A 20,150-nucleotide genomic window follows, 5' to 3' on the forward strand; every position below is an offset into this window, starting at 1 on the left:
GACAGTGTCTTACCAGTTTGCTGAGTCTGGCCTTGAACTTGAGATCTTCCTGCCTCAGCCTCCTGAGTTGTTGAGATCGCAGGTATGCCCCAAAGTGCCTGACATCATTTTACTTTTTTTAGTGGTAACTAATTAATGATTTTTAACTTAGGAACACATGAAAATATTGTTAATTTACTTGAACTTTTTAATAGCCTGTTGCTTCTTTTCAGGGACAACATAAGTAATAAATTTAATTATTTGCCTTTGTACCTCTGAAAGAGGTACCTTACCTTACCTACAAAGTACCTTATTTATACCTTTAAATATGTTTCTGTATTCAGAGGTCTTTGCTGTGTATCTTACTTTCATTCTAATAAAGATATACAGATCTTCATGTATGTTAATGTCATTCATCTGTGGTGTTCTGTTATTTGTTTCTGTATATAGATATGTATAACTATGTGAATGCTTGTTGAGTCAGGAATATTTCAGAATGTTTTTCAGTTTCTTGGTATAGTTTTGTACTCCGTATCAGTTCAAAAGTTAAGAAAGCAATAGATTATTTTATAATGGTAAATCAATACTGACTGTGAATGAGTACAAACCTCTCAATATCAGTCCTTTTAGTTTAACAGAATTTAAGTAATACCACCTCTGTACATGAAATAAGAGTAATTTTCCCTTATGTAAAGGCCAAATAACTAAAATCAAGAGGTTTTTTTTTTTTTTTCACCATTATTATCTTACTTCCTCATGCCCCCACCAACCCCTCCTAGATTCTCAAAATGATTGATTGTGGGTAAATAAGGAAAACTTTAAAACATATGGGCTTGTGTTTCAGCCTGACTTCAAATTACATAAAGATGAATGCAAAGTTTATTTATGTTGCAATCTGTCTTTTCAGGTATTTCAGCTGTCTAAAGATAACTTCACACCTGTATAATGTAACAAAAAAGGTCAGAAAACGTTAAGCAAATAGAAGTGTGGAGCTCTTAAGCAAGATGAACATCTCTGGAAGCAGTTGTGGAAGCCCTAATTCTACAGATATATCTAATGACTTTAAGGAACTTTGGACAAAACTAAAAGAATGTCATGATAAAGAAGTACAAGGTGACATCTTAAATACTTACAGCAACATTTTATTGAGCCTATAATAGTAATAACTTTGTATGATAGTTTTATGTATTTGTAGAGGGAAGAAGTGACCTTTTCTAAAAAATTTTTTTAGTTGTTGATGGACCTTTATTTTATTTCTTTCTTTATATGTGGTGCTGAGAGTGGAACCCAGTGCCTCACACATATGAGGCAAGCACTCTACCACTGAGCCACAACCCCAGCCCTGAGATATGACCTTCTTTAAGTTTAAATGTTCCATCTTTTAGCAGCATTTACTGTTTTAATTTCTTTGAGATTCATTTTTATGGACGAATTGTTAAAATTCTACAGCTACTACTATAAACAGCTACTACAGGACACAGTTCTTAAATAACTTATAGTTGCTTATGGTAACATGAAATAGGGTGGTGAAAAAGAAGTAGAATTTGTTGACGGAAGACCTGGATTTGAATTTGAATTTCATTTGCCTATTCGCTGTGGGATATCAGCGAAGTTATATAACCTCTGAACTTAATTCTCTACTGTAAAATTATTCACAGGATTATTTATAAATGCAAAAAGAACTATTGGGCTTAAGTCTTTTGACAAACCTTTGGAAACATTTTTACAGCTAAGCACTGAGATAGAAGAAAAGTGGTAGTTTACTTTCAAAGATCCTGCAGTCTGGTAGAGATAGTCATGTAAATAGATTATTATGGGGTGTGTGTTGGGGGGCGGGGCACTGCTGCACTTTTAGCACAGTGGTCGCACATGCCTAGTATATGTGAGGCACTGGGTTCAGTCCTCAACACCACATAAAAATAAATAAACAAAGTTATTGTGTCCATCTACAGCTAAAATTTTTTTTTAAATATTTAAAAAAACAGCACACGGAAATAAAGAATTTTTAAAAAGGCTTATATATGAAATACAGTGAGTATATAGGATTGAGTAGTTGTGGCTAGGATGAGTATATAAAGGGAAATTTCTATTAATGCTAAGCTCAAGATTCAATACCAAACTTTGATATACTTTAATTCTGTAACATTTATGTTTATTACACTTTTCCAGTGTATAAGAAATACTTTGTAGTATTGCAGTTCTTTTTTCTTTTTTCTTTTTGGTACTGGATAATTGAACCCAGGGGCACTTTACCATTCAGCTTTATCCCTTGACCTTTCTTTTTCTCTCTCTCTCTTTTTAATGGCAAGGTCTTGCTACATTGTCTAGGTTGGCCTCAAAGTTGAAATCCTCCTGCCTCAGCCTTTCCAGTAGCTGGGGTTACAGGTTAACACTTCTGTACCCAGCTACAATTGTTTCTTGGTCACATATTGCAACTATAGGTTTAGTACTGCAGTACTTACGTAACTTTAACATTACACTGGAGTGCCATTAAAATGTGACCCACCTGAATCTAAATTACAGTCTGTGTGGCTGTGTTGGAACTTTCACATGGCAATTTTATGTTGAGAAAGAGGCATGAGATATAGTGGCTAAGTCCGACTATTTTAGATCTAGACTACCATTGTTTAAAAGCCATCTTCATCATCTAATTTGAATAGAGATGGTGACTTCCTTCAATTTATTTTTTATAATGCCTCAGATTCCTTATGAACAGAATAAAGATACTAATAATGTATGCCTAATTATATTAAATAGCTTAATAAATATAGAGTATTTGAAAGAGTGTGGTCCAACAATATATGTTAGTTATTGCTGTCATTCTGAATCAGCATCCATCATGTTTTTTCAGTGCCTGCTGTGGATTATCCTAGCTGTGAATGATGGGATACTCTAAAAACCTTTTAACAGAGCTTTCACGTACTGATTACTTTTTATTATCCCCCTTAAGGTTTGGTTTTTTGGGTTTTTTTTACTTTTTAAACAAGCAATCTCTAGGAGAAAACAGAAGATTCTTAGTTTCCATCTCTTTTTTTGGTGGTGACAGGGAGGGTACTTTTTTAAAATATAAAATCCACGCAACATACTGTTTATCGTTTAACCATCCTAAAATGTGCATTTCAGTAGCATCAAGTACATTCACATTTTGTGCAACCATCAGCACCATCTATTTCCAGAACTCTTTCCATTTTGCAAAACTAACTCTTCCTTTTAAGCAACAACTCCCCATTCTTCCCTTTCCCCAAGGCCCTGGCAGCTAACATTCTGTCTTCTCTATGAATTTGACTACTCTAGATACCTCATATAAGTGGAACCATATAGTCATTGTCCTTTCATGACTGACTATTTCACATAGCATATGCTTTGAAGGTTCATTCTTGTCAAGTATGTGTCAGAACTTTCTTTATAAGACTGAATATTGGGACTGGAGTTGTAGTTCAGTGGTAGAGCGCTTGCTTAGCATGTGTGAGACACTGGGTTTGATTCTCAGCACCACATATCACATATAAATAAACAAAGGTCCATCAACAACTAAAAAATTTTTTTAAAAGACAGAATATTTTTCCATTGTACGTATATACATTTTGCTTATGTATTCATTTGGCAATAGCCATTTGAATCGCTTCCGTCTTCGAACAGTTGTGATCTCTTTGAGATCCTGCTCTCAGTTTTTTAGGTCACCATCCTAATGGGTGTGTAGTATTTCATTGTGGTCCTTCCTGTTTTCGATGTCATATCTAAGAAATCCATGTTAGGAAGCTTTTGACTTATGTTTTCTTCTGAGAGTTTTATAGTATTAACTATTACATATAAGGATTTGATCCATTTTGAGTTAAATTTTACATATGGTATAAATGCCAAGCTACATTGCTTTGCACATGGATATCCAATCCTCTTAACACCATTTGTTGAAAAGACTGTCCTTTCCCCCTTTCAATGGTCTTGCATCCTTGAAATCAGTTGACCCTATACAGGATTTATGTCTGGCTTCTCCATTGTATTCCATTGGTCTTTCTTTGTGGCAGTTCCACAGTGCTTTGTTTATTATGACTTTGAAGCAAGTTTTGAGATCAAGAAGTGTTAAGATCTTCAGTTATGTTTTTTGGTTTTTGTGTTTTGTTTTGTTTTTTTCAAACTTGTTTTGGCTATTCAGATCCCTTGAGATTACAAGTGAATTTTAGGACAGATTTTTCTATTTCTACAAGAAACATCATTGGGATTTTGATAGGAATGACATTGAATCTGTAGATCACTTTGGAGAATGTCAGTGTTTTAATATTGTCTTTCTCTTCATGAACTTAGGTTGTCATTTCATTTATTAGTATCTTCTATAATTTCTTTCAGCAAAATATTGTAGTTTTCCATCCTTCATCATCTTGGTGAAGCTTACTGCTAAGTTACCCCTAACTATTTTATTCTTTTTGATGCTATAATAAATAAAATTCTTTAGTTTCCTCTTCTGATTGTTCATTGTTAGTTGATAGAAACACAGTTGACTCTTTTATTTTTTCTTGGTGTACCAGGTGTTGTACCTAGGGACACTACCACTGAGCTACATCCCCAGCCCTTTTTATTTTATTTTGAGGCAGGGTCTCATGAAGTTGTCTAGGCTGACATCAAACTCACAATCCTCCTAGCTTAGCTTCCTGGGTTGCTGAGATTATAGGAGTGTACCACCGTTCCCTGCTTGCAACTGATTTTTTTCATGGTGATTTTGTATTCTGTAACTTTACTGAAAGCCTCCATTTCTTAATTGTACATTTTAATTTATGAAGAGTTAGACTTAGCTACCTCTTATTTATTTCACTTGCATATTTTACTGCTCTATTATGCTTTCTTTCATTGTTTATGCTGACCAATGTTCCTATTATAGCCCTCTTCCAGCATATAAAATTGTTGATGCATTCAGGCTACAAAAGTGTTCATTCAGAAAACCAAATATTGATGGAATGGGGTTATTATTGGTTTTTTCCCATTAAATTTTTTGAAATTTTAGCTTTTCCTAAAAATGTCAAAACTCAAACAGTGAAAAGTTATAACCCTCAACATAGATAACCACTTTTATTAGTTTCTGAGTGTTTTCTTCCCAAGTTTTCTGAAGTATATTCTTTTTTCATGTAAGGTTTAAGATTGTTTTTATTTGAGGAAACTTTACACATATAACAAAGTTAAGAAAACATTATAATGAACTTCTGTGTACCCATCACTCAACAACTATTATCAATACCATCAAAACAATTTGTCGTTTTACATATGTTCTACATCCTTCTCTATTCTTTTCTCACTCAGTTATTTTGAAGTTCATGACATAATTTCATCTACAAATACTTCAGTATGTATTTCTAGTAGACTTAAACATAAGATGCCATTATCACCTTAAGAAAACAATTTTTTTTGTCATAGTTAATGTTGTGTATGCTCTGCTAAGCACATGATCTGCCCCTAAACACTCAGCTCCCAAAACAAATTCTTTAATATCATCTAATATAGATTAGATGATAGTGTTTATGTTTCCTCAGTTATCTCAGATGTCTATCTATACTTATTTATAGCTTGTTCAAATATGTATCTAAACATTTCCACATTTTTATTTGATTAATATATCTTGATTTTTTTCAGCGTAGTCTTATTTTGTATTTCTCTTATGAGTGAGATTAAACATCTTATGTTTTAAGTGTGACTCGTATTCATTTTTCTATGAATTGTTTATGTACTTTAGTTTTTTTCTGGTTTTACCCTTTTTTCCTATGAATTTCTAGGAGCTGTTTATATGTAAAGCAGATTAGTTGACTTTAATATTTAAAGATTCAGGAATCCCAATTGTTTGTTAGATCTAATTTTGATATAAACTAAGCTCATGGGCATATGTCCAGGGAGAAATATGAATATTTAACATGAATTCCTTCCTTCACTTGACTATACTATTCCCCCTCACCCCTTCAATACCCAGAAAGTCTAGTGTAAATGATTAAGGAAGAATTCTGAATTTTTGTGCTGTCTTGTTATTCTTCTAGTGAATAGTTACTGAATTATATATGCTAGGCTTGGTAGCAGTTACAGAAGACACAACAGTGAAGAAGACACTGTGGGGTTTTGGAGCAGTTTTTTTATTTTCTTCAGAAAAATATACAATATAAATATGCAGCAAAATAATTATAAAAATAAGATATTACAGGTTGGGGTTGTGACTTAGTGGTAGCGCGCTCACCTAGCATGTGTGAGGCCCTGGGTTCAATCCTCAGCACCACATAAAATAAATAAATAAAGGCATTGTGTCCATCTACAACTAAAAAAAAATTTTTTTAAATAAGACATTATCTCTTGATAACAAATGATATAATAAACTGCATGTATTACTTTTAGAATTAGGAAGAAATAAATTCTCCAAATTCTGTTGTGTAGCAGTATTGTCCTTTTGGTTTATAATACTGTGATCCCAGCTGGGTGTGTGGTGCATGCCTGTAATCCCAGCAACTCAGGAGGCTAAGGCAAAAGGATTGCAAGTTCAAGGCCAGCCTCAAAAACTTAGCAAGAAATTGAGTCAAAATTTAAAAGAAAAAAAAAATGTAGGTTTTCTAATAAAAACAACTTTATATTTAAACCTTTATAGAAGAGTTACTTCTACACATTATAAATTTTTTTGGTTTTTGTGACCTGGAAATGAAGCAAATACAATTTAAATAGGAGCAGATGTACTTGAGTTTTTATTAAACATTTGATAGAAAGGAATTAACATTCTGCCATTATCAAACATATTGTTAAATTATTTATCCTTCATATAATTAATTTCTGTTAATTATGTTTTATAATTAATTATTATTAATTAGATGTTTTATAACGTTTTAAGTAGATCATTAAATTTTTATTACGCAGAGTTCCCATCTTAACTTCTTTATATCTCTCTGTGTAAGAATGCTTAGCATGTAGTAAGAGTAAGTGGTATCTAAATGAATTGCATAGTCTATAGCTGGATCAATAGAACATATTCTTGAACTTCAGTATTTAAAAACTCATACCAAATGGGGCATGGCGGCACATGCCTATAATCCCAGCAGTTCAGGAAACTGAGGCAGGAGGATCATAAGTTCAAAGCCAGCCTCAGCAGTTTATCAAGGCCCTGAGCAACTTAGCAAGACCCTATCTCAAAAAATAAAAGGGGCTGGAATGTGACTCAGTGGTTAAGTGCCCCTGGGTTCAGTCCCTAGCACCAAAACAACAATAACAAAAAGACACAAAGTGGTTGAACTTTGTGTCTAAAATTTGGAATATTTTACTACTCATTTACTTTATTTTTTAAAAATTTTTAGGTAATATTCCACAAAGTTGGGAAAGGAAAAATAAATCACTACTCTACAAATATAACATTTGTACTTTTTGTTTTTTCTTTCTTAGATTTTCTGTTCTTTTGCAGTGTGAGGATTAAACCCAGGGCCTTGCGCATGCTAGGCAAGCAATTTATCACCATCCTGCACCAGCCCTCTTTTTTCCTAAAATGCTTGTAGTGGTCATTGTATATACTGTTTGTATCTGGCTTATTTTTGATATTGTTTCATTATCTAAACTGTGCTTTTTTATATTAAACATAATTATCTCTTTACACATATTCATTGCTATGGTTTGGATATGTGTTCCCCAAAGGTTCATGTGTTAAAAGATTCAGTCCCCAAGGCGGTACTATTGTGAGGTGGTGGAACCTTTAGGAGGTGGTTCTTACTCTCCTTAGGTCATTGGGGGCATGCTCTTGAAGGGGTTTGTGGAACCCTGACCACTTCCTGTTTTACTTTTGCTCTATGGCCATGCGCTCCCTGCCATTGCCAGCATGCCTTCCAGAGGTACAAAGCAATGGGTCCACTTGATTTTGGAATGGAAACTTCAAAACTATGAGCCCAAATCAACCTTTTTTTCTTTGTAAGTTGAGTATTTTAGGCATTTTGTTATAGTAATGAAAAGCTGAATAACATACCCATTTAAACTAAACCAATTTTATTTTTCGGCTCTAAATTGAATGGGGACAAAATATTTGATGGATTTTTTCTTCATGTACTTTAGTGTTATGTTGTCTTTAAGAGACTGCTATTTTATGATGAGGAAATATCAGGAACATAGATAATATACTTTTTAATAAGTACATTATGCCACAATCATCAAATTATAGAATCTGACAGATATTACATAGTCTAACTCACAAATGTTACATAATTGATAATTCTTTTAATTTGTATACTCCTTGTAGCTACCTATGCTTAACAGTCATACTTCCAGGAAAGTTAGTTTGTGTACTCTGAAAAACTGTAAGAGGAATACAGCAATTGTTGGTGTGTAGGGTTAATATCCATATGTTTTATGAATGGTAGCTATTGAATATATGTTTGAACTGATAAGAGGAGGTAATCTTTGGTATATTATAATATCGATCAGGCCACTTTCCACAGTTTCAAATCACTTAGGGATTTTTAAGGTATTAAATAAGTGCCATTTTTAAAAAATGGTTACATCATTTAAAAATATTTTGATTTGGTCCACTGCAAATTTGCAGTATGCAGGGCTTTTGTAAGTACTAATCCTTTGTCAGCGTGTTCCACATAGTTTCATACAAAATTAGATCCTGTGACTATGTGATAACATCAAAGACATGCCTGAGGTACTTAGTTGTTTTTTTTTTTAAGAAGGTGGGGGATCCACTTGGAAAAACCAGTATAAGAGGCTATTTGCAAGACATCAAACATAGACTTGTCTGGACATTGCAAGTTTTGAAGTATATATATATAGGGATCACACTTGACTCTTACTTCAAAGGTTCATGTCAGTAAAGACAAAAGAGAAATTTTATGAATGATAGTACCTGAGATACATAATTTTTATTTACATAGCCAAGGAAATCTGCCTATAGGAACTGACATGCATCTGAATACCCTGATATATGTAGAGTTTTGGGGGTTGTTACTTTTTGGGGTGGTGCCTCATTTATCCAAAACATAATAAATGGTAGCAAAAGTATGCCATATACAAGACAGTATGTGCACTGATCACAACATAATAAGCTATATGCATTTCTTTTAAAACCATGGAAGAATAAACAAAATCTCCCAGCTTCAGCATTATGCAAGCCAAATCGTTTGGGCATAAAAATTCTGGAGATAGTTGTAACTAACTTTTCATATCTTTTATTTTTAGGATAATTGTATCCTTTCATGATTATTCATTCTAGTATCTTGTGGTCCTTTTATGACAAATGCTGCTATCATATAGTCTTTTTATCCTTTGAATTCTGAATTAACGTTTTAATAGGATTTAATAGAAATTTCAGAATTTTAAAAATTTTTAAAGTCTCAGTTGTATTTTGGGGTATAAATATTTTTGCCCTGTCACATCTCTTCAGTATCAGATTTATTGTTACAAACACAGGTAATAAAACAGGATTTAGTATTTTTTTTCAACACCACCATTTTAAACAGCTGTCTCTTATGCACACTAGGTTCTGCCATCAACATCTTGGATGATATATGGTAATTACTTTCACAGACAATGAGGCAGGTTTTGGGGGCAGAATCAGAACCCCTTTAAAGAAATGGGCAAGTATGGTGGCTATAATGTAACAGGGTACATATTTCTTACTTCATTTGTGGATTGCTCCATTTATTATCTGTCGTGTTTCATCAGAATTCCAAAAAGAAAACATTTACATTAAAGTTACATAAATTAATAATGAAATGAATTGTATATAACTTGGATTTGTAACATCAGTGGTCCTATGTATTAAGAATATGCTCAGTTACTCTCACATCTGTTATTTTTTAGTTTGCATTCACATCTGTAAATGATGTGAATTCAGTGAAAATCCACAAATACTACATTACCCTTTTTTTAATAATTAAACGTTAGTGCACCTTAAATACGACAAATTTCATAAAGATAAGGAGATTCCATTTTGGAATTGAAATAGACAATTATAAAAATGCTAGTAATAGTATTTTTGGTAAAAGTTAAATTATTTGATCTATATATAAAACTACTCTTTTTCAGAAAGGTGATATTAGTTTTATCATTAATAATTCAAAACCAAGACACTAAAAGTGAAAGTGCATGCACTATATATAGTTTGTTCTGGGTAAAGACCTAAAATAAGAACATAATAGTGATTTTTGTTTGTGTGTAGCAAATTGAACTCGTGCCTCATTTCTGAACTCCTTAAACTTGTTTGCTGATAACTGTATCTACATGACCTTTCATTTCCTCCAAAATTCATATATGAATAGATGTAAGGTTAATTGTAGTGTAGTGCTTGGTCTTTTGAACAGTTTCCTCAATAGGTGTCTCAGGTTGCCAGTGTTATAGTCCCAAATACTTTGTTGAACAGACTACCTGTTCATACAGGAGCTGCATTGTTGTATAGCCTCATTCCTTCCGATGGGTGTGGAGCAGGATTAAAGCACACTTTATAGGGGTTCTAATTGTAGATGCCTAATTGACTTGACGAACAGCAAATGCTAAAATTTAAACACACACACTGGCACACACATAAACCTGTTTCAGTACTGATCTGCGTGACAGAACAAATGCTTCACAGGTGTTGAATGCTTATAAGATAAAAGAGTAGTCTGTCCATATTTCCCAAGAATTTTCTTTTGAAGTTTATATGGATTTTCTATCTCATTGTTTCTTAAGATGGTTCATGGCAAGAATCCATTTCATCTTTGGCTCCACATTTCACTTCTAAAAGCAGGCCTGAGTTTTTAGAAGTCAGCCAGAATTTAAAATAAGAAAATCCATCAAGCAAATTTTCCCATATTTGGGAAAGGAATAAGAGAAGGAAACTGCTGACCCATAAGTTCTTAATTTCTTAATTCTACAAGAATGATTTCATACTTTACTGAGTACTTTTGAGGTCTCATGAGTTTGTCATCATTGCCTAAGAAAAAGTTTCTCAGGCTAGAAATTTGACAGATGGATAGACTTATTTAAAAAAAACAAAAGATCACACCAGTGTTTTGCTCTTAACATGTATATATATGTACATGTACATATATATATACACACACACACATTTTTTTTTAGTTGTAAATGAACACAATACCTTTGTTTTATTTATTTTTATGTAGTGCTGAGATCAAACCCAGTGCCTCACACGTGCTAGGTGAGGGCATTACCACTGAGCTGCAACCCCAGCCCCTCTTAACATATTTTAAAGATAAAATTTCCCTTTATTATTATGGTTTGTATTTTAACTGTTTTCTAAATCTCTTAAGGCAGGTAATAGTTTCCCCTTTTTTAAAAAAATTTAAGCTAATTATAGATTTACCTGTAGTTGTAAGAAATAGTACAAAAAAAATCCATGTATTTTTCCCCAGTGATAGCATCTTGTGTAATCATAGTACATTTTCACAATCAAGAAATTGATATTGCAGTCAACCAGCCTTATTCATATTCAACCACTTTTACATGAACTCAGTAGTTAATGTATGTATACTTCTGTGCTATTCAGCAGCTTGTAGATTCCCTTGTCTACATACCAGGGATTCTTCATGCTTCTTTTTAGAATCCTCAGCAGCCTTCCTCCAACCCCACACCTCCAACCTCTGGCCATCTATAATCTCTTCTCCATGTCTATAATTTTGTCATTTCAAGAATGTTATGTAAGTGGAATCATATAAAATGTAATCTTTTGAAATTGACTGATTTTACTCAGCATAATTTTTTTGAGATCTAGCCCAACTGTTGCAAGTATCAATAGTTAATTCCTTTTTATTGTTCAGTAGTACATGTGGTGCAGGTTTTTTGTTTGTTTTCTTGACCTTACTTATTGAAAGACATTAGGTTATTACAGATAATGCAGTGGTCTTCTCTTTTGTGTCAGACTTAATTAAAACAAAAAATACATATAACAAATATCTTGGGATTAAAAACCCTACTGCCCTTTGTCAAGTACTTTTCTGTAAGCAATTTTGCTCCCATTCTAGGACTTCCTGCTACTATCTGGTTTAATCCCTAAAGAGGAGCCTACATAAGCACTATTGCTGTTAGCAAATACATAGGCTATGTCAGAACATAGCCCTTCATTTATAGTGAACTTCTAATTATATGTTTGCCCCTGCTATTAGAAAGGAAATAACTCACTTTAGGTGGGGAAAATTTTATTCTACTTGGCTGTCATATAATAGATTAAAAGCAGTAATGTTACAAATATACTTTTGTGACCTCAGGGCACAAGTAAAGGGAATGTGCTAAATCTTTACAAACAAATGGGACCTGGTTCATTACTCAAGAGGCCAAACTGAATACTAACTGTTTGTTAGTATTTGATTTATAAAGGAACTTTGATAACTGCCTTAATAGAAATATGTATAAATGAAATACTACGGCTTTTTTTTCTTTTTACCTTTCAGGTTTACAAGTAAAAGTAACTAAACTGAAAAAGGAACGAATTTTGTAAGTATCAGTAACACTGATGTCTTATTTATAAAATATTTAATCCTGTTTAACCTCAGTATCTTATTTAAAAGATTTACTTTACTTAGACCAACTGTCAATGATTTCTTTTTTTAAGTTTTAAAATAAAAAGAATAACTTTGATTTTAGATGTAGCCTTAGTTAACATATGCCTATATATGTATATGTACATTCTAATATTAAATATTTTTTCATAGAGTATTAGGATGAGAACTGATCTGTACACTCATTTTAATCTGTCAACAATATTTTCTTAGCTGTATTAATACCTGGAATTCAAAATACTATAAGAGAGGGAGCAAATTAATTCTGGAATTTCTAAACTTATAAAATATGGGTATTGTGAAACCCCTTTTAAGTAGTTTGGAATTAACCTAGGTTATCCTGAATTGTTCTAGTTATTAAGCCCTGACTCACATCTGATTTTCTCAGTTAGGAGCAGATTTTTACTTATGGTTCTTTAGCATTTTCACATTCAGGAAAGTAAAACAGCATAGTGGAATATCAGTACATATAACAATATTATTATGACATGGTTTTACATTTTCATTACAGTACATACCTATGGGCTTCAGTTGTTACATGTTCCTAACACTTCCAAGGCTTTAACTGAAAACTAGAGTTACTAGCCACCCATCAGCATACATCCAATTGTTTTCTCTCCTGAATGAAAATTAGACATTTTTCTTCAGACCTAGAATGTCTTTATTTTTCTGAAATACAAAATCATAAAATTTTAAAGTTTTGTTTAAAATGATAATTGTTTCTTCCTGATTAGAAATACTTATAAATGTTTTGTATACATGTTGAAAGTATACATGTTCCTACTTAAAGATGTTGCTTTAAACCTTAACTATAGAATAACCCATTTCTCTGTTTCTGTGATAGTGCTGTGTTTAGTTCCCAAAATTGACATGTTTCTCTAATTACATAGAAATGTAAATAAGCCTTTCTGAGTAGTAATTTAGGATGTATATTTTACTTGATAGATAATTTTCATATTGCAGAAAACAAAAACAACCAGAAGTGACATTTACAATAAGGAAAATTTATTCTTTCACAGAGAAAGCTGCTAAAAAGGGACATTTTAGCATTACTTAATGACTCAAAATATTGAAGATTCAGCTTATGTCTTCTCTGCCAATGTTAGTTTTCAGTTTTCCCTCTTAATTTACAAAACAGCAAGATGGCCATCATCATCTAATCATCACCTGTAGAACGTCTGTGTCTTTTTTTTTTTTTTAAACTAATTATAAAAGTTTGCCAGAGCAGAACCCAGCAGACTTCTTTTAACTTGTTCATTATAATTGCATGGTTATTCCTGAACAAGAACTGCAAAGGAAATGAGATAACGTATGATTGGATTAGTCTAGTTAAGATTTTGACAGGACTTTACTTGTATTCCAGAATGGAACAAATAAATATATTGTTGATACTGAGTGTTAGGATCCTCACTGTCAGGAGGAAGGATCTAGCACCTATGGAAAAGGGGAAAACTTGAGTAAACCCTGTACTGCTTGGTAGGAATTGGAGTTACCAGTGTGAACTCATGGTTTTTAATATGTAGATAAATAGAGAAATAGATAGTTGTTAATGTCTATAAAGACATACACGTATTTCCTAGACTTGATTCATTGAGAAGGCTTAGAAGCAATGACACCTGTTTTTCATTTTTGATATAGGCCATCTGGTGTAGGATTTTATAAATATTGTTAATCAGAAGATGAGTAGTAGTATCAGTGACTTGGTGTGGTTCTTTAATATATACCAAATAAAATAGCTAATCATAGTGTGTTGGCATTATTCTACAAGTCTTCCCTTGTATGTATGGCAAGACTGTATAGGAATTCTTGTTTGCTCTGACCTTTTCTCATACCAAGGGTTTAATGTTTCAGAGTTGACTATTAAACAATGAACTCTTTGTATTTTACCTTGGGTCTTGTTGAAGTTAATGATCTTGTAAATGATAGATTAACAATTGTTGATTAGAATAATATCCTTTAGAATCAAAATGTTAGTCACTTTTAAGAAGCAGTACTGAAACCCAGAAATTACTGTTTGATATTTATATATTGCAAGCTATGTTTACAAAAAGTTTTTGAAGAAAATAAGTTTTATTAAAATGGATCCTTCATATAAGGCCTAGTCATTTTATTTTCTAAAACATAACTATTTTAAATAAAATTTTATAGCTATAAAACAGTATTAATGTATTATCAATTATTAACTTGAATCAGAATCATTTCCCCATAGATTGAATGTTTAGAAATTCTTACATATCTTCTATTTTGCTTATTATAAATGTACTTTTTATACAAAATGTATTATCTACACTTACAACCAAACAACCACATGAAAAGACTTCTTAAATTTGTAAATGAATGTTGAATATTACTTTTTCAAATATCATCAATAACATCTCTAAATATTAAAAAATGGAAACATGATTGGGTTACTTAGTAGCTGATGATAATGCCTTCACTATGTATAGAGTCACTTCGTCCTTTTAATGCATATTATGGTTATTCTATACCTATGTACTTCAGGTTGGTTGGGGTTATACAATTTGGAAGCATGGGTGGGTTACTAAATTCCCTAAGTGATCAAATAATTAGAGGGGTGCTTTATTTTGTTCTCCCCAGAATAAATTAGGTCTTTACATAGTGGGAACAGGAACTGGATTTACCTTTTTTATATCTATTGTTTATCAACTGAAATGACTCTCTTCGTGGTCATTTAGTGAATCCAGTAATCTTATTTATCAGCCATTATTTAAAGAAAAACAATAACTACTTTATTTTTCTCTGAAGAAATAAATAATAAAAGATGACATCTACCATAATTCAGCCATCCAGCTTTATGGCACTTAGAAAATTCCCTTTCCAGATGCTGGGAAATAAACTATTCACCTACAAATAAACCCTTGTTTTCTTTTAAATTATTTTTTAAATTAAGGAATTTAAGTAATTACAGAGAAAAAAATATCCAGCAATTGTGTAGCACTTTTTTCATACTTTTTACTCCTTATCACAAATAGGAAAACTCCCATAATTGCAATAAAGTTAGTGTGAGTAGAGCTCTTTCTTCCATTAGCAAATGTTGACAAAATAATATAAACCAGTAAGTCTACATTTTGATAGCCATTTTGACAAAGTTGAGTAAGGCAGCATTACAGTTGCTTCTTCCTCTATGTTCCAGCATTGTGTAATGTTTGCCTGGTACTGAGGCAAACTACTTCCGTAGCACATAAAAATACTATAGAACCGGGCTGAGGTTGTGGCTCAGCAGTAGGTTACTTACCTAGCATGTGTGAGGCACTGGGTTCGATTCTCAGCACCGCAATGTAAATAAATAAATTAAGGTCTATTGACAACTAAAAGATATTTTAAAATATACTGTAGAGCAAATTCTAGTATGATTTGAATTTTGGTTAACAAGTTATTTGACCTCAACTTTTTTGATACAGGAAATTCATATATGTATTTTTGAGGCTAAACTTTGGAGTTCTAATATCACCATTATCTTTTTAGAGTATCTTTCCTTGAAAAACTTACATATTTCTTGACCTTTAGAGATGCACAAAGACTAGAAGAATTTTTCACGAAAAATCAGCAGCTGAGAGAGCAACAGAAAGTCCTTCATGAAACCATTAAAGTTTTAGAAGATCGGTGAGTCTGTTACTTAAGAAAGAGGTGATTTGCCTCTTAAAAGAGAGTGCATTGATTTTAATTTGTAATCAGTTCTGGGATGGAAAGTGATCTTTTCCTCAGTCTTCTGTCATCTTTGAATAAGTCCTTTATGGTTTTAAGGATATTTTCTTACAGGCTTGTTCTTTTTTCATTAATTGTAACAATCACACCAGCTTAACCTTTAAATATCTTTTTTTTTTTTTTTTTTTTTTTTTTTTTTTTTTGCGGTACTGTGGATTGAACCCAGGGCCTTGTGCTTGCAAGGCAAACACTCTACCAGCTGAGCTATATCCCCAGCCCTAAATATCTTTCTTTAATGTTTGATGTAAGGTGAGTTTAAGGGTAGCAATGTTCTAATTCATTTGAAGCTTTAACTCCATTTTTACTTCTAATTAGGTGGAAACTGCTTCACAATTTTATTCTTGCCTTCTTTCCTCCCAGCCCCCATTTTCTTTTCTTCCTTACTTATATCTTCATTTATATCTTCCTTACTTACATCTTTGAGACAGGCTGACCTGGAACTTGGGATCCTTATGTCAACCTCTGGAGTGGCTGGGATTATAGGCGAATAGCACCAAGCCCAGTCACAGACTTTTTTCTTCCCCACTCCTATGATACTAACACCCCAGATTAGTAAAGTCTTGCAGAACTTGCTGGTATTTCTTTTTCTGAACTGTTCCAAGTGCTATTAATTAAGTGGATCTTGATCTCTACCTACAATAGCAGATAGTAATATTCCTTGTTTTCTTTTTTTTTTTAGTTGGTGGACACAATGCCTTTATTTATTTATTTTTATGTGGTGCTGAGGATTGAACCCAGTGCCTCACATGTGCTAGGCAAGTGCTCTACCACTGAGTTACAACCCCAGTCCCCTTGTTTTCTTCATAGTTAATATTTTCTTTTATTCTTTTCATATATGTTATAGAAGGGCTGACTGGTTTGAATTTGCCTCTCTCTCTATTGGTGAAATAATATATTCTGCACATCCATAGACTGAAGTTGAGTATCACCATTTCTAGTTTCTGGCTCAGTTAGATGCACATTTATTAGAATAGGCAGTATTTTTTAAAAGAAATTTTAGTGCACTGTAGTTATACATAATAGTGTTTATTTTGATATATTCATATAACAAATGAATTTATCAAAATGAATATGCCTGTAACTTAATTTTTTCCATTTCAATCCCCAGTACTATCCTCCCTGACCTCCTTCCTCTACTCTATTGATTTTCTATTTATTTATTTGTTTATTTAGAATAGGCAATATTTTTTTTGGAAGGAAAAAATCATATGCTTTGGAATCATCTATATATCTATATATGTATGTATATATGTATTTGAATTCCAGCTTCACACTGTGTCCTTAATTCAGATTGAACAGCAAATAATTTAGTCCTTATTATGTCCAAGGTGGTGTTCTGGGGTCTAGCGATAGCACTATTATTATTATATAATGGTCCTTACATTTAATTGTCAGAGGCTGGAAGTAAACCATAGCAGTATCAGAATAAGTGCAATGAAGAAAACAAAATTGAATGATGTAATTGAGTGACCAAAGGCATTAGAAATGAAGGGATACTGATGGTAGTGAGGAGTAACCCTTCTGAGACAGTCCTGTTTAAATGAGTCCTGAATAACAAAAATGAACCAGTTACCTGAGGAACTAGAGACAAAAGGTGATAGAATAGATAATTCCAAAAGTCTGAGGTAAAAATAAGTGTGAAATATTTGAGGAACAGAAAGTCTACTATAATTCTAGGTTAATGAGCAAAGGAGGTGAGTGACAGGAGATAAGATTGGAAAGTTGGGCAGCACCTAGATTATGTAGGAACTTGGGCAACAAGTTTAAAAAAATTTTTTTTAGTTTAGTGTTTTTTAATTGTGATGGAAACCATTGGAGAATTAAGAGGTGGAATGACAAAAGAATGTGAATACCAATAGCACCTCCTCTATACAAATGGAGATGACAGGTAGATAGTTGTATAAGTAAGTATGGAACTCAGTGGGTCTCCTAAGGACATCTTAAGTGTAGGAAGAGAATAGAAGAGGTCTCAGCTGAGTTGCTCGTTGTAATTAAGGTTTACTAAAGAATAAGGTCTTAGGTAGCAAAAAAGGGTTGGGGAAGACAGACTGTTAAGGTGAAGAGAAGCCCAGAAAATAAATAAATAAATCTATATATATATATATATATATATATACGTGTAACAGTACCTTCTTTGCAGGGCTGTTTTGAAGATGAAACGAGAAAATGCAAGTAACCGTATATAATAGAAGTTTAATAAGATTTACATTATCTCTCAGTTGGTGACAATGATTGACATTCTAGCCTATAGCATATATCACAACCAGATTTAGTCTCTCTCTAGCTGAGATCAAAAACTAGAAAGCCATCCCTCCCTTTAACCCTTCCCCATTCCAGCACTGAAAAAGAAATTAATTACTCTTCTGTTAGTTTGTTGATGCTCTTCCTTTCTGTTTTCTCTGCATATGCAGTAGAAGATTTAGTAGCCTGTATTCTCTAGTGATTTAGGTGCTTCCTTTTGTTTCATTATATTTTTTTTCTATCATCTCTTCCTCTCCACAACTTTCCATAAACAGTAAGGTTCTTTCTTTCCTATAACAAGATGACAACAATTTCAGCAGATTAGGAACTCTTGCTGTTCCTTGATTCCTGTGTAAAGAAAAATTTAAGATTGGCATTAATAACTAAATATTAGTGTGAGTTCCCCACCCTCTGATACTGGGAATTAAACCCAGGGGCACTTAACCACTGAGCTGCATCTATAGCCCTTTTTCATTTTTTTCTTTGAGGCAGGGTCTTGCTAAGTTGCTGAGGCTGCCTTTGAACTTGTGCTCTTCCTGTCTCAGTCTCCCGAGCCACTGGGATTACAGGCATGTACCACCACACCTGGCTATTCTGAGTTCTCTGAGAAGCAAATGCCAAGATGACTTTGGACATTAATTTATTGAGAGGAACACCTGTAATGAATTGGAAGAGACTGAGAAAGCTGTCAGACCTCCATGCATTTGTCCCTATCCCAGTAGGAAGAGAGGAAACAGGGGAAGTCTTAGACTGCTTTTTTAAGAGAGCTTTGGCAAGGCTGATGTGGAGTCCTGGAGCCATAGCATCCCTGTTCAGCTTACACATCAACCAGATCTGACCATAAGGTGTATAGTATGTTCGCTTGTGTGAATAGGTGAAGGATTTCAGTGCATAGAAGGTAAAGCCAGTGATTTTATTCCTCATTGTAGGAAATAGATAATTTTATGGCTGCCACACTCAGAGATTGATTGATTTCTCTAGTTGTCTTTCCTGTGTAGTTGGTCATTAGCAAGTTTAGGGCCCAGAGTGAATACTTGGGAAAAAATTCAAGATAGTTTTCTTTACACTTTGCTCTAATTGGCTTAATGCAGTTGGCTCTTTATTTCTTCCCCAAGATAGTGTTCTTCATCTTAGCCCTTCAAGACCCTCCTTTTCCAGTGTCTTCAAAAGTTTTTCACTTCGTAGTTTTGTTTCAGCTTGTTTCAGTTATCCTTTATGCTACACTTGTACTCCCTTCCTGTTATGATTTGAATGTCTATTATAATTTTTTTTATTGTAAACAAATGGGATACATGTTGTTTCTGTTTGTACATGGAGTAACAGCATACCATTTGCATATTCATAAATTTACATAGAGTAATGATGTTTGATTCATTCCATTCTTTTTTTTTCCTTCCCCCCACCCCTCCCACCTCTCTTTTTCCTCTATACAATCCCTCCTTCCTCCATTCTTGTCCCACTCCCACCCCCCATGAAGTGTCATCATCCGCTTATCAGTGAGAACATTCCTCTTTTGGATTTTTGAGACTGGCTTATCTCACTTAACATGATATTCTCCAATTTCATCCATTTGCCTGCAAATGCCATGATTTTATTTTTCTTTATACCTGAGTAATATTCCATTGTATATATATACCACAGCTTCTTTATCCACTCATCAATTGAAGGGCATCTAGGTTAGTTCCATAGTCTGCCTATTGTGAATTGAGCTGC

The 20,150-nt window shown here is 33.2% G+C and overlaps 1 protein-coding gene across 7 annotated transcripts in view; it reads left to right on the plus strand.

Annotated features, from left to right (window-relative positions):
* RBBP8 (RB binding protein 8, endonuclease) overlaps positions 1 to 20,150 on the plus strand; it is a 127,471-nt gene that overhangs the window by 19,622 nt on the left and 87,699 nt on the right. For 5 of the 7 annotated variants that reach the window (XM_079108338.1, XM_079108339.1, XM_079108333.1 and 2 more), the window contains 4 exons: positions 6 to 82; positions 887 to 1,092; positions 12,363 to 12,405; positions 15,999 to 16,094. In XM_079108338.1, coding sequence (XP_078964464.1) covers positions 984 to 1,092; positions 12,363 to 12,405; positions 15,999 to 16,094 — 248 coding nt within the window. In that variant the 5' untranslated portion in view covers positions 6 to 82; positions 887 to 983. The remainder of the gene's footprint in view (positions 1 to 5; positions 83 to 886; positions 1,093 to 12,362; positions 12,406 to 15,998; positions 16,095 to 20,150) is intronic. The other 2 variants (XM_079108335.1, XM_079108336.1) reach the window with 1 other exon arrangement.

Source organism: Sciurus vulgaris, assembly GCF_902686455.1.
Source record: "Sciurus vulgaris genome assembly, chromosome: 13".
NCBI classification, from domain to species: Eukaryota; Metazoa; Chordata; class Mammalia; order Rodentia; family Sciuridae; genus Sciurus; species Sciurus vulgaris.